The 13,872-nt window shown below is 43.9% G+C and overlaps 1 protein-coding gene across 3 annotated transcripts in view; it reads right to left on the bottom strand.

Annotated features, from left to right (window-relative positions):
• Nucleotides 1-13,872, bottom strand: part of CCDC88C (coiled-coil and HOOK domain protein 88C) — a 584,514-nt gene that overhangs the window by 220,608 nt on the left and 350,034 nt on the right. For all 3 annotated transcript variants that reach the window (XM_086937646.1, XM_086937645.1, XM_086937647.1), the window contains exons 11-12: nt 7,553-7,699; nt 4,010-4,154 (exon numbers count right to left, since the gene is read on the bottom strand). In XM_086937646.1, the coding sequence (XP_086793772.1) occupies nt 4,010-4,154; nt 7,553-7,699 (292 nt within the window). The remainder of the gene's footprint in view (nt 1-4,009; nt 4,155-7,552; nt 7,700-13,872) is intronic.

Here is a 13,872-nt window from a genome sequence, read left to right as displayed (position 1 = left end):
TAAGCATGAAAGTTAGTGCTAGACTTTAGACCTACTAAAAGCAAGGTGCACTCAGACTTTAGAAGCAGTCACTTTGCTATTTCTTGTTCCCTTTAAAATGAATTGATGCTTGAGCAGAAGAAACCAGAATCAGGACCATACTCCAAATGAGCCCTCCTCATAGTGAAGCAACAGCGTTGATTACTTTTTAACTATTTATATATCACGGCCACTAAAGCATGATCCTTCTTTCAAAATCACAAGTGAACTTGCTTGTCACTGGACACGGTGGAAAACATTTTGCAACTAAGGCCCCTTCAAATAAACAAACTGCCAAGGCAGCTGAAAAGATAGAGTTTATTATGACATAATACATCTCCATTGCACAAAAGCATAAATATGGAAACCTCCTCTATAAGAGCAATGACAGCCTTCGGCATTATGACAATGATGAAAAATAGCAGGAACAACAAGCGTCCCAAATCCGCCATCATGGCAGGTGCGTTATTTATACTTTAATAATGCATTACCAGGAACAACACACGTCTCTCGCCGAGGGAAGATGGATTAACCACTAACTTCCCGGGCCTTTAATATTTTACAAGAGAAATGCCTCCTGCGTTCCGGAAGTGCAAGAATGAGTGGGGGACTTCAAAGGTGGATTTTTCAGCGTGGGTGTGTCCAGGAGATTCGCAGGATATGGCGAACCCATGTATGTTACCTGGAGGGTTTCCTAACATCTTTTGCAAAAATACTTTGCATCCATTTGACATCTTAAAAGGAGGCTGAGGTGTTTTTTTTATGTTGAGGCAATGATAGAAGGAGGTTTTCTATACATCTTCTCTCCCTCCCCCCTCCCCCTTTGAAGAAGCTGATGCATGGTACCAAAACCGGGAACTTGGGTAGGTTGCTCATGCATCTACACCGCGGTAAACTACTACACCAGGTCTGAAAGGACATCTCCATCAGTAGAATCTCCCTAATCGCTGCAATCTATTCAGTTACAATCATTGAGGATTGTTGGGTGGATTACCATGTTGCTGCCTTCCAAACAATCTTTTATATGAATATTAAGCAACAGCGCTATAGTAGCAACCTGCTGGGATGCCGTCCAGTGAATGGCTGTAAACAGCTATGCGGTCTTGTGCTTATGTGTTTCTGATTAGCCCTGAACTTTCCTCTTCTGAACTTGACAATCATGTGTATTTAACCGACATGCTCCATCTTTTCACTTGACTTTTCATTAGAGTTGTGCTCAGATCACTGGAGGACGAGAGGACGTGTAAGTGTGCGCCTGTTCTGAGTAAAGGTGGCTGCTGGCCACAATTCCAAGATTCTGATGTCACTACCAGGGGTGGCAAAGATTTACATTCTCCTGGCACCAGTCCTTTCATCTACAACCTAGTATGGAGGCTGCTCGCTGACCCACCCAACATTAAATATCTATAACTTGGATTTCTTTCCTCCGTCACTTGTGGAACACGTGGGGCTATTGTCCAGGGCTGCTGGATGTAAGCAGTTGGAGGTGCCGTGCAGCAGAAAACCTTCAAGTCCAGATAATGTGTATTTGTAAAGCGCACTTTCGTCCAAGGGCATCTTGGGGCTGAAGAACAAATGTTTATTGTTACCGAACTCAATGGTAATCATTTTATCGACCTCAGAAGGATGAAAGGCTGAGTGGACCTGCTGGGATTTGAAACTGTGACCATGAGGTCGAACACAAGCCACTACAGCGGATTTGTTAGTCCCCTAAGCCACCAGAACCAACCTGGATAGAAAAAGTGTGTTCCTTCCAGCAGCTTCAGCAGTGGTTTCAAAGACTGTCAAAGACTAGGCTTCTGATAAACTGCTGAAAACTATTTTAATACAAAGGTTTACAGATTTTTCCGGTTTGTGAATTGTACAGTTTGAGCCTAGCAACACTTTGCTTGTGGTACACTGGTGTGTTGAAAAAAGCAAGAATACTTAGAAACTTCCAAACAACCATGTAAAAATAAAACCTTTTTTTGATTTACAGTGTTTCCAAATAGTCCAGAAGGATGCAAAGTGGACGAGGCACATTCACTCTTAATTCCGAAGTTTAATAAGGACAAAGTGAACACACATTAGGTCTGCCGGAGAAGGAGAGAGAGAGAAGGAGAGAGAGAGAAAGGAGAGAAGAGAGAGAGTTTGTCATGCAGTGTGAGAACCCTGGTGTCTATATGAGCTTTGTATGTAGCTTTCCTTAGTGAAGCCTATTTTGGTCCATGTCGTGTATGAGGCCTATCTGTAGCCCTTCCCTTCCCTGAACCTGCTGTAACTGGTTAGTGAGTGGGAGGCCAACAATCTCCCTTGTATAAACCAGATTTTGCGCTGCAGTAGTGAAACGCACCACCCACTCTTCCTATGCAGTTGCTGGCATCCCGGCCAAAATAGATGCAAACTTTTGTCTGTTCTGGACTCAAACTAATTAGACCAGTCAATATTGGTCGGTATCCCTCTAGACCGAGGCAGCAAAAATACTACAGTAAAAGACAAGTGTAGATTTTTGAAACATCCCATCCCACGTCGCCAAAACATATGTGGATTTATTTTTTAAGACCTTTACTTATTTTGTCAATTAAAAAAAAACATGAATTGCAATCATTCAACTAAGCTTAGACTTTGCACCATATAACAGTCAGTACACATCGATCAACCACTGTGTTTAACGTTACATCTTTTTCAATAGGAAGTAAAGACATCGGTATATATAAGTACATTGTTCCCACTCCAATCCAATCAATAGGTCAAAACCATAAACATTCTTCATCCTAACTCTCACTCAAAAATTAGGTTTGAGGGCATTTCTTGGGGGGGACGCAAGGCCTGGGCACCCAAGTGAGGTACTGTTTTATCGGGAGAAAAATTGGAACACTATATGGTACGAATTTTGCGGAAGCCTACAGATTCTGGGAATATGAGAAAAATGTATGACCTTAGTCAAAGTTTGACATAGTGGGATCCGCGCAAGTCACACCACTATTCAATTACACAGGTGTCTAGTTTTCAGAAATGTCTGGGTTTAGTAGGTTTCTCTGAGTGGTGTGCTAGCCCAGGCCCAAATACCACTGCTACCCACATCGCCAAAATAAGTCAATTTTAATGATAAAAATGTGATGTCTCAATGTTGCTTTTGGTTCATTTCCTGTCGCAAGGTCTTGCCACACATGTGGGGGACCATTTCTATCAGGGGAAGTGTGGGAACACAGATTAGTAGAACATTTATTATCACTTACATTTCTCTCTATTTTATGCTTTCGAATATAAGCCAGTGCGCAAGAAAGAACATGTTTTGCAAAATGCTCTCTGAATCACATGAAAGTGTAGGTAACCCCAAATTCAGAGTTGTACAAATTACCACTATTCCTAAACTCAGTATCCTGTGCACATTTAGAGAAAGAGATTTCCTTTATACCCATTTCAATCAATAAGATTTTTCCTTCTGAATAGAAGAATAGTCGGTGCACAATGAAAAATCATTACAAGCTGCCACTCAGTTGCTGGCTACGGGTAATGTGTATTTTTTGACAACGATAAAAAAAAACATATACTTCTGCTACCAGTAGCGTATGATAGGAATGGCATACTACGTTTGTAAATCAGCCAGTGGGTCAAAAAATTACAGATGAAAACATACCCTGTTATTTCTACTTTTTCCTATTTTCTTAACATTATTTTTGATTTCAATGATTAGTTTCTTTGGGTACATCGTAAGCAATGTACACAAATGACCCCTTGCTGAATTCAGAATTATGTCTAGTATTCAGAAATGTACAGCTTTGTGGGTTCTCCCATCCGTTTCCATTACAAGCAGTAAGTAGATTGAAACATCCAAAAATATGAAAAAGCATTGGCAAAACCAATAGGTCTCGCCTTAATGAACTATTGGTTTTCCAATGCCTTCCGGCTATGCTAATAGACTGATTAGACAGCATCTAATGAACATAGGGTAAAGGGATAACTGACTGAACTAATGAAAGCACCCATGGTCCTCAACATGAATTCTTACCATCCGAGATGTCTGCACTTCTGGAAAGCTGCTCCAGCTCCCAGCCCAGGTGCACCGACTCATTCATGCTCTGCTTCTGAGCAATCTCCAGCATCATGTTCTCTTCCAAGAGCTCATCAATGCGCTTTTTGTCTGTGTCCCGGTCCTGTGGAATGGAGCATGGAAACAGAAAAGCTCATCAAGGCAGGGATCACCTTTTACTTGCAGAAGTGCCAAAAACGGTAGTAACCGGTGAGGTCAAGCATGGGACATCATATGGAGAGGGACCTGGCTTCCATTAAATCATCCAATTAAAATAAAAACATTGATATTTAGAAAGTTACTAACCCTTTGCCTGCCAGCCCTAGAGAGTCTCAGAGCAATTATACACACCAAATTCTAACATTAGGTTGACACTGTGTGCAAACTATCGGTTAAGGGTTCCTTTGAAGCATACCGACATACATTAAAAAGTCCTTCCACCCACAGAGTTTTTCAATGCCCGACACAACCGGGGGTGCAAGGCAATTGGATCAATGGAATCGGGAAGGAATACGTTTTGGCAAACGGATGTTCAGGCAGGGCCAGTAAAGAGCAATGACCTCGAAACTCTCATTAATACAGCCAGTGATGGGAATATAGCTTTTTTCATAACAATTTTTATATTGATTTTTAGAAAAGTTTGCCCTAAACCATAAAAGCAGACAGCCATGCACATCGTAAATAGCTGTAGTCATTATACATATGCCTGATCAGCAGGAATTCATATAATTGATGCATGTTCTCTCTAAATTAAATAGGTGAACAGTCACATTATAGTTGATTGAAAAGTATCCTGCCAGTATTCAGTATTCTTCTTGGGGCATCCTCTAGCCAATAAGACTTCCTATTCTAAGTGTGAGCAACAGTCCATAAATCGTGTCCATTCTGTTTTCAGGGGGTGCGTATCATAGTGGCACCAGCTTGCAGGAGGATCATCCTGATCAGTTTTCTGGAACTTAATCAACCTCCCATACACTCAATCATTTCCAAGAGCCCGAATCTGGGGCAAAAGTCTACTGGCCTTTGTACAACTGCGGACACTGCTCACTGAAAGTTCAACCAGTAATCCTGAATCAATGGACAGTTCCAGACCGTGTCAAAAAAATTCTTGGTCTCACAAATGTATTGTACGCACTGCAGGGCTTAACTTGTACTCATCTTTCACAGTCTATCTGGGGTAAAGTAAACCAAATGCAATCATGTAGCCAATTCTTGATGAAACATTTTTTCTCTGAATATATCTAATATATCTAATTATCTAATATTAAACTGGATTGTTTCTCCCTAACTTCAGAAACAGCAAGGCAGCTGCATACAGTTTTTTTTATAAGCAAATTTGTATTGATTTTAAAACACATAAAACAATTCAGCCAGTACACGGAAATCACAGTTTTGAGTCCATTCGCAAAAGCAACATAACTCCCAGTCACAAACCCCCTAAAAATTACAAAGACAGGAATTGGAACCGGGTTAGTCAGGACCCACCACATTCCACAACCACTTCCCCAGCACTCTGTGGTATTTCTTAGGGCACCCCTTGGCTTTGTAAAGGGCTTTCTCTTAGGTCACACACCAGTCCACCCCTCTACGCCACCTCTCCAGGGCCGGTGGGTCAGGGCTTTTCCAGGGCGCCGCTATGTCCCGCTTTGCCACCATCATAGCTACGTTAAAAAAGAACTTGTCGCTCCTGGACCCGCCCAGCTCATCAGTGATCCCCAGCAAAGAGTGACGTGGATCAAAAGGAACCTCCCAGCCCAGTACCTCCGTTAGCTCCGCTTCAATAGATCCCCAGAACTGTCCCAAACGGGGGCACAACCAAACCATATGGGGGAAGTCTGCCAGGGAATGGTTACATATTGCGCAAGATGTGTCCGGGCGCAAACCTGCTTGATACAGGCGCAGTGGAGTGAGGTATGCAGCATGTAAGTAGTAGAGCTGAATCAGCTTGGGTTTGGCAGAGACGGTGACTGTTCTGGGGGACATAAGAAACATCGCACCAGTCCACCTCATCAAGGGGGCCCACCCACTCAACCCATTGATCCCTCAACCTATCTAGAGATGTGGGGGTGTTGTTAACTAGGGTGCGATAAATGCAGCAGACCCCACCCCTTACCCAAATCTCCCAGCATCGTCTGAGCCTCAGTGGGGCTATATTCGGGGAGTCTCACATCGTCTGTAATGTTCTTACGGGGGGCGTGTCTCAACTGCACATATTTATAGAACTGGGACGAGTGTAGGAAGTAGCGAGTTTGGAGCTCCTGGAAGGACAGCATGTGGCCCCTGACCCATACATCCCCTAGCTGGAAAATACCAATAAGGTCCCAGGTTTTAAACCCCTGTAATCTACCAACCTCCCGGAGCCAAGCCCCATGCCAGAGGGGGGTGCATTGGGTCAACTTCCCCGTCCATCCAGTGTGACGGAGCGAGGCCCGCCATTCCAACAGCACAGAGCGCCTCACCTCAGGCAGACGGGCAGGAACGGGGCCCCCATACATCATAGCTTGAATGTCCGCGAGCCCCAGTTCGCTCAGTTCAAGCCTGTAAGCTGGGTCCGACCAGCCTCCATTGAACCAATCATGAACTACCAGGAGGCGTACCGCCAAGAAATACAGATACAAGTGCGTCATCCCCATACCGCCATCGTAGGAGGGAATCTGGCAAACAAAGTCACACGTGCCCCTCCCCCGCTCCAGCGAAACTTGGTGATTAGACTGTCCAGTTCCCGGAACCAAGTCCTGGGAAAACAGAAGGGGGTGTTCTTTAGGACATAAAGGAATCTGGGGAGGATCATCGTTTTTAACAAGGCCACCCTCCCTAGGGGATTCAGAGGCAGCGTTCTCCATTTAAGGAGGTCATCCTTGGTCTTCTTAACCAACAGGACCACATTGAGGGACCAGCCCAGCGCAGGAAGAAGGGTAATCCAGATCCCCAGATATTTAAAGGACTGCCTCCGGAGTAGTATGGTAGACTGCCAATCAAAAAGGCAGCTGCATACCGTTAACGTTGACATCAATCAACACAGCTGTGACTAATTTGAAATCCAAAACTTAAAGAACAATTTAAGGCATTTCCTCAAACATATTTACAAAATAATACGATGGTCTGTAATATCTACAACAATGTCTCTTCATGTCTCAGTACCTGAAAAGGATGTTGCAAACTTGTCTTCTGCATTTCAGCAAAAAGGATCCCCCTTAATGTGAGGTGGCGACACCATGGCATTTATTTGCCTTTCCTCTTTTTTTTTTATAACACTGACTAATCCCCTCCCCCCCCCCTCCGCATGTTTGGATCTCCCCCTGTGTTGGAAAGTATCCACAATTACGGGCTGTTAATTTTTAGAGAGGGGACTGATGCAGAAAACAGGTCAGTCAAAAACCGGATTAATGTACCATTTTCCTCCTTTTAACTTTGTCAATCTTTTGCTTACAGGAGTTCTTACGAGCAAAGCCAAATCTTTGTCTCCACATATCCCCCAACTTGAATTGAAAACAATTACAACGGGATTGAATGTATGCTCACCAGTTCCAGATCATGAAGCTTAGACTTAATCTGCAAGTTCTCTTTCTCCAGCTCATGCACCTTGTCAGTGCGGGCCCGGGACGTGCTCAGCTGCTCCTCCAGCATGGCCTTCGTCTCGATCAGGATCAGGTTATCTTCCCTCAGCTCCTACGGTGGGGCAAATAAGTGATTTCGATAAGAGCAACATCACAGAAGACATGCAGCAACCAATTTATATGCACCAGCATTTTTTACCATTTACTTATTTCTAACAGCTTTAACAACTGCAGAATGGTGAGTCCCAAAGTGGTACTCCACTACCCGAAGGTAGTATCTTCCACAGAGTATTGGGGCTCAGTCCCATCAATGCCCACCACTTACTGCATTCTCTGATTATCTGTTCCGGTAAGACAGCCCTACACATTATGGCGCACGTATTCAAAGTGACTAAGTTCAGGCTCCTTGCTCAACTATGCCTTTATTCATTTGTCATGAACATGTACAAAGCGCAAGGACTTCCATCCCCCAAATTACAGGCAAAGGAGAAGGTGGGGAAGGACATATCCCAGGCTTAATTAAAAGCCTTTCAACACTTGGACACACATCCCCACCAAAGCGTCAGACATTGTGCGTGGGCTCGCTTGTGAAGCTCTGCGCTAGTCCTTCTTTCGGACTCGCTGCTAATGCTGGGGAGGTGTCTGAATATCCATTCTACACTACTGATATTCACAAACCTTCGAGCCTTGCCCTCACAGAAGTGACCGAAAGAGGGGAAGCAGAAGAGTTTCCTTTGCCACTCCCAGACTGTATGGAATATTGTGTGTGAGCTGCTCAGTGGCGTCACTAGGGTTGGTGTCACCCGGTGCGGGTAACTCATGGTGTCACCCCCTCATGACTTACCGCATGGACCTCCTCCGCTCCAAGTCCGCCAGTGGACACAGATGGCAAATAACCGCGGCCGCTGCCAGGAGCCCCTATGCGGGGCTTCAGAAAGTCGTTGCAGCGAGCTGGCCCTTTCCTCTGATGGCGCTGCCTTCTACAGAGTACAAGTAAGTGTCTGTGTCACAAGGTAATCTCCAATTCTTCTCCAATTATTTTAAACATGTCTGATACTGAGCAAACTAAAGTTGAAGCAGCTAAACCTGAGGCCTCAAAGCCTGTAGCTCCACTATAACAGTGACCATAATGAGCTGAGTATACTCACTCAAGCTGTGTGGCTGGTGCCTCACCGGCTGTGGGGCCGGAGCAGCAGCACAACACTGCACCTGCTCGACAATCGTGACAAGTCACTTCTCAGTTGTAAGACGCATTAGATGCCCTCAAATATCCCCATTTACATGGGGGGGGTCCTCATCATCAGGCAGAACTGTGATCCTAGATAACATTGGGACATGTTCTGCTGTGTGCTGGCTTGCCTGTCAATTCCACACCCAGAGAAGGTGACACAGAGCGATCCTATTCTTTGTGGTCTTTGGGACCTGTAATTGGTCATGTGTCTGAACACCGTCCGTCCAAGTCAAAGAGCAGACCTTCCTCAGTCTGCACCCATGTGATCCCGCAGTATGGCCCCAGTTTGAAAATGATTACAGCTATCACCTGGGTCAACCCATTCTGGCTGTCATGTCTGGTCAGCAGCGGTGTTCGCAGTGCTCAAGTGCAAAGTATAGGCACAGTTCACTTTAAACTGTATATAAAATCATAGCTCATTCACTTTAAAATGACAAGTAAAACTTAAATAATCAGTAGGATTATTTTTTTACATTACGAACTTCTGACCTTTTCCATTACGATATGTTTTCATCACATCTATCATACTACATAGAAGAGTTAAAAGAAAATGTGCATTATCGTTTGTTACCTATTTTGTTTTACATCTGCAATATTATGTAATTCCGAATGTTGTGTAGTGTTGTGTTACAGGCGCTACAGTCAAGTGCTGGCTGGCTGCAGAGTGCCCTGTTCCAATTGGCGTTTCTCTGTACTTTAAGTAAACATTTTTAATAACACTAATGTGCACTCTGGTATTGTTGTGAGCATGGAAGCTGAGACTTCCTAGCAGAAACAAGTGGCCTGTTTGGGGCACGGTCTCTCTGTGTCATATTAGTTAGTGTCCTTCCATTTCTGGTATAGCAGCAGTTTTACGATTTTTTTTAGAGTTTCTTATTCCTCACATGGGTTTGACTTCTAACATTTATATGTTTCAATCGTCTTCATTGCTTGACTTTGTTCGTGAGAAAGTGTCACTCATAGTCGTAGTCATTGAAATGTCATTCATAATAACACTGTAATTACGAAAATGTCACACATAGCAATCTGAAACCTTGGCAGCTAGGTACCGAAGCAGACAGGCCCTGACCGCCGGCCAGCTCCTCACACGGCATCGTGCTGCTGCTATTTCAACGGGGTTTTGAGTTTGGTGGCACACATTTAGTGCCTGGACATGGTGGACATGGTGGTGCCGCCTGCTTATATTTAGGGATATCATATGCAGTGACTTTCAGTACCAACCCCGACCCCCAAAGAGTGGACTGCAACGCCACGCGCACATAAATAATTAAGCGTCTTTTTTATAGCACCCACTGTGACTGTCTTGGGCCGACCTTGGTGACTGGGAGTCGAATGCGATTGCGAATGCGATCTGATTGTTGTGTGCCACATTTCCCTTTCTAAAGTAAACTTCATCATAAAATAAATAATATTTCTTCTCACCTCGGCCTCCAGACCCATTACCAGATGAAGGGGAGACGACGGCGCGCGATATCAAACACCGAGAGAGCAAGGCCTTAACCAGATTGGTGTCACCCCTTTGTTGGGGTGACACCCGGTGCGGTCCGCACCCCCCGCACCCTCCTAGTGACGCCGCTGGAGCTGCTGGCAAGCACCACATTCTTACAGAAATTATGTTTTATGGAAGATTTAGTCCATCCAGGTCAGCAACCGAAACAGGTAAAGCATGAGAACAGTAATGAACTATGTGGCCTACAACTGTACCAGTTTCATTTGTGTTTAAATTGCCCATGCTCTTTTATTAGTACTTAGCTGTTGGGACACAGACACTGGTATTGGTCGTTTTGTTAGACTTGCCTTCGGTAGTAGTGAGTTGGGATGCCTGAGTTGTAAAGATAGTTTATGCAATGTTTTAGGCAGTCAAGATTCCCAGTAGGGGGGCTACTTTTAATATGCTGTATGAAATACAAACCTTTGTGCCTAGTGTGACACACCTGATCATGTGCACCATTATGGAGGTGAGCGAAAAAGAAAGTATGTTAAGAGAAAAGTGAATGAGTAAGAGCCAAAGAGCGAGAGAAGCAATGTGAGGAAAAGGTTCAGAGAAAGGAAGACTGCCATGAGTTAGAGATCAGAATGAAGACAGAGAAAGCTTTAAAGAAAGAGAAAGAAAGATAAAGTGAATGAGGTCAAAAGGAAAAACATGAAAAGCTAAGGACCAAGAGTGGTTTGAAGTTTGATTAAATTAGCACAGTTAATTAAAACCATTGCTATAGAGTGTCATCATAGCCCAGTTACCACGTTAAAAGCAAAAACAAAAAAAAAAATCAAGGTTTAAGTTCATATACATATAACTAAACAGACAATCTTGTAGTTACCATTATAATCACATAACAGGATTCCAAAGCTAAGAATAAAATCGATTTGTACAGGAATACTAGGACAGGGGACGAAAAAAGCCTGGGATGAGTTTTTTGGGGGGAGGAACTGGAAGAGCAGGGGCTAAGAGGATAAAAAGAGATGTCCAGGAGTCTCACATATTTTCCCGTCCTTACAAGCACGTGAGTGTCTAAGGAAGTAAAGCAAAGGGCTGATGCCTCCCAACATGTTCTGATGCCCCATTTTAAATATAAGTGTTTTAAAAGAAGTCTTCTGCAAGCGTCAAGGGCGGGACAACAGCACAGAAGATGCCACCATGATTCGGACCTGTAGTTGCACAGTCTGCAGGCCCCCTCCTCACTTCTTGGAGCCCATCGGTTGAAGGCAGTGGAGCGCAGACCTAAGAGACGCATGAACATTATGTTCTTCTGGGCCACTGCATTCAGATTTTCCAGGAGGTAAGATTGAGATACCCCAGGGAGGTATGAGATGCTCATAGGAAGCAGGATAGTTGATGTTTTTAGAAACTGGGTGTCCATCCGGTGGGAAATTTGTCTGACCTGCTTATTGATAACCTTTTTCCAGACTGTGTATGGAATGGCATCTGTGGTTAGTAATGAGTTATCAATGTCCAGTGTCCTTATGGCTTTTATGATTTGACGATTCCACGGATTTCCGGGGCTGGCAAGAGTTTCTTTTAACTGGGCTTTTAGGGTGTTGTCTGCAGCTTTTTGTGTCCTTATAAAGTATTTCAGGGTATCAGCCTCACAGAAAATAGATTGTCTTTGAAGGCCCAGCCCCAGTCGTAGTCTTGCCCTGTGGATAAAATTCGGAAGATGGAAGACTTTTTTATAAATGAAAACGTGGGCGTGGTCGAGAGTGGCCGAGCATGCGCCGGGGAAGGCCTGATGCCCATAGTTTAAGGCGGGGAGAAGAGTGGCTTTAATCACCTTCCGAATGGGTTCTGCAGAAGGACTACTCGGGGACTGGTTAAGTCGGATCAAAGAGTATGTTATTGCTCCAGCTCTCTTTTTCAAGGCGGCTAGGTGAGCTGATGGTCTAGAGCAGTGTTTCCCAAACTGTGGTCCGCGGACCCCCAGGGGCCCGTGACACATCCCAGGGGGTCCGTAGGCAACAGTTTTAAAAGCACAGAAACTTCCATGTATAATTAGCAGCTTTCCAGCAACAATAAAAGTGTCAAGAGAATGCCAGTGATTAATGTACCTGCTGGAGAATGAGGAGAGTTTTGTTCAGTGGCAGCTTTGATTTAACTAATGTAGCACAGAGGGTTAATGTGCCTACTGCAAAGAACGTGTAAAATGCATCTTAAAAAGCAGTATTTTATGTGCCTAGATTACTGCTTTTGTCACAGAGATTATTTTGCTACTGTGCACTTCATAAGTGACAATCGTAATCCTGCAGAGGGACCTGTAAACTGTCATCAAAGAGCTGCTTGCAAACTGCATGGTACCAGTTAGTAACTTATATTTTGTCCTAGTTATTAATTATCCTGATGCTGCTAAAAAGATATATTTGGGTTGGAAATACATTTTTAATGTTAAAGTCAATGCTAGCCACTGTGTTATGTTCTGAATCCTGAGTTTGTGCTTTTTCAGACCAAGCACTCTTTAAACATTTTATATGCACACTGATTTACATGTATGATTCAATGTCTCTATATGTGTGTGATGTAAAGTGCTCTGACATCCTACAATAGTATGAGAGATGCTATAAAACAAATGAAATACATGTGACAGAGGGGCTATTACTTCAATATAAAATACTAAGGGTCAGATGTACGATCTGTTTTTATATGCGCGAACAGGTTCGCGAACCCGTTTGCACATGCAAAAACCTATTGGGCCATGTACATAGCCTATTTCGCGAGTCGCAATTTGTTTGCGACTCTCTAAATAGGTCTTGCAACTTTCTATTTGGAAGGGGCATTCCCTTCCAAATAGCGAGTCTCAAAACCATGTACAAATGTTTGCGGTCGCAAAACAGTCACAATTACCACCTACTTCAAGTAGATGGTAATGCATTCGCAAATGGGAAGGGGTCCCCAGGGGACCCCTTCCCCTTTGCAAATGCATGCAAAATTATTTTTAAGGGCAGGCAGTGGTCCCAAGGACCTCTGCCTGCCCTTAGAAAATGAAAAGAAAACGTTTCATTTTCTTTTTTTTAAATGCATGGTAAACATGCTGCATTTTATTTTTAAAACTGCTTTATTTAAAAGCAGTCCGAGAGATGGTGGCCTGCAGAGCCCAGCAGGCCACCATCACTGGGAGGGCTGGCATTCCCAATGGGCTTGCAAATTGCGAGAGGCTCAATAATATTAATGAACCTCGCAATTTGCGACCCCATTGGGAATCCCAAACAGTGTTAAACACACTGTTGTACATTTCATTTAGCGACTCGCAGTTTGCCACTCGCAAAGTGTCGCCAATTGCGAGGCGCTAAATGAAATGGTCGTACATCTGGCCCTAAAATCCTTAGTACTTTGAGTATTTGTTTTGTGCACACGTGTGTATTTTTTTCGAATTACTGTTTTCATGTTTGAAATTTAACTCATACAAATTGCTTGGGGGTCCCCGGCTTCCAGTGGTAACTCAATGGGGGTCCTCAGGAGTCAAAAGTTTGGGAACCACTGGTCTAGAGAACTCGCTAAACCAGACCCCCAGATAATTGTATTTTGATGTTGTTTTGATCTTTGCGGGCCCAATGTTCCACCTTAA

The sequence above is a fragment of the Lissotriton vulgaris genome, chromosome 9 (assembly GCF_964263255.1).
Source record: "Lissotriton vulgaris chromosome 9, aLisVul1.2, whole genome shotgun sequence".
NCBI lineage: Eukaryota > Metazoa > Chordata > Amphibia > Caudata > Salamandridae > Lissotriton > Lissotriton vulgaris.
This window is presented reverse-complemented; position numbering and strand designations above follow the sequence as displayed.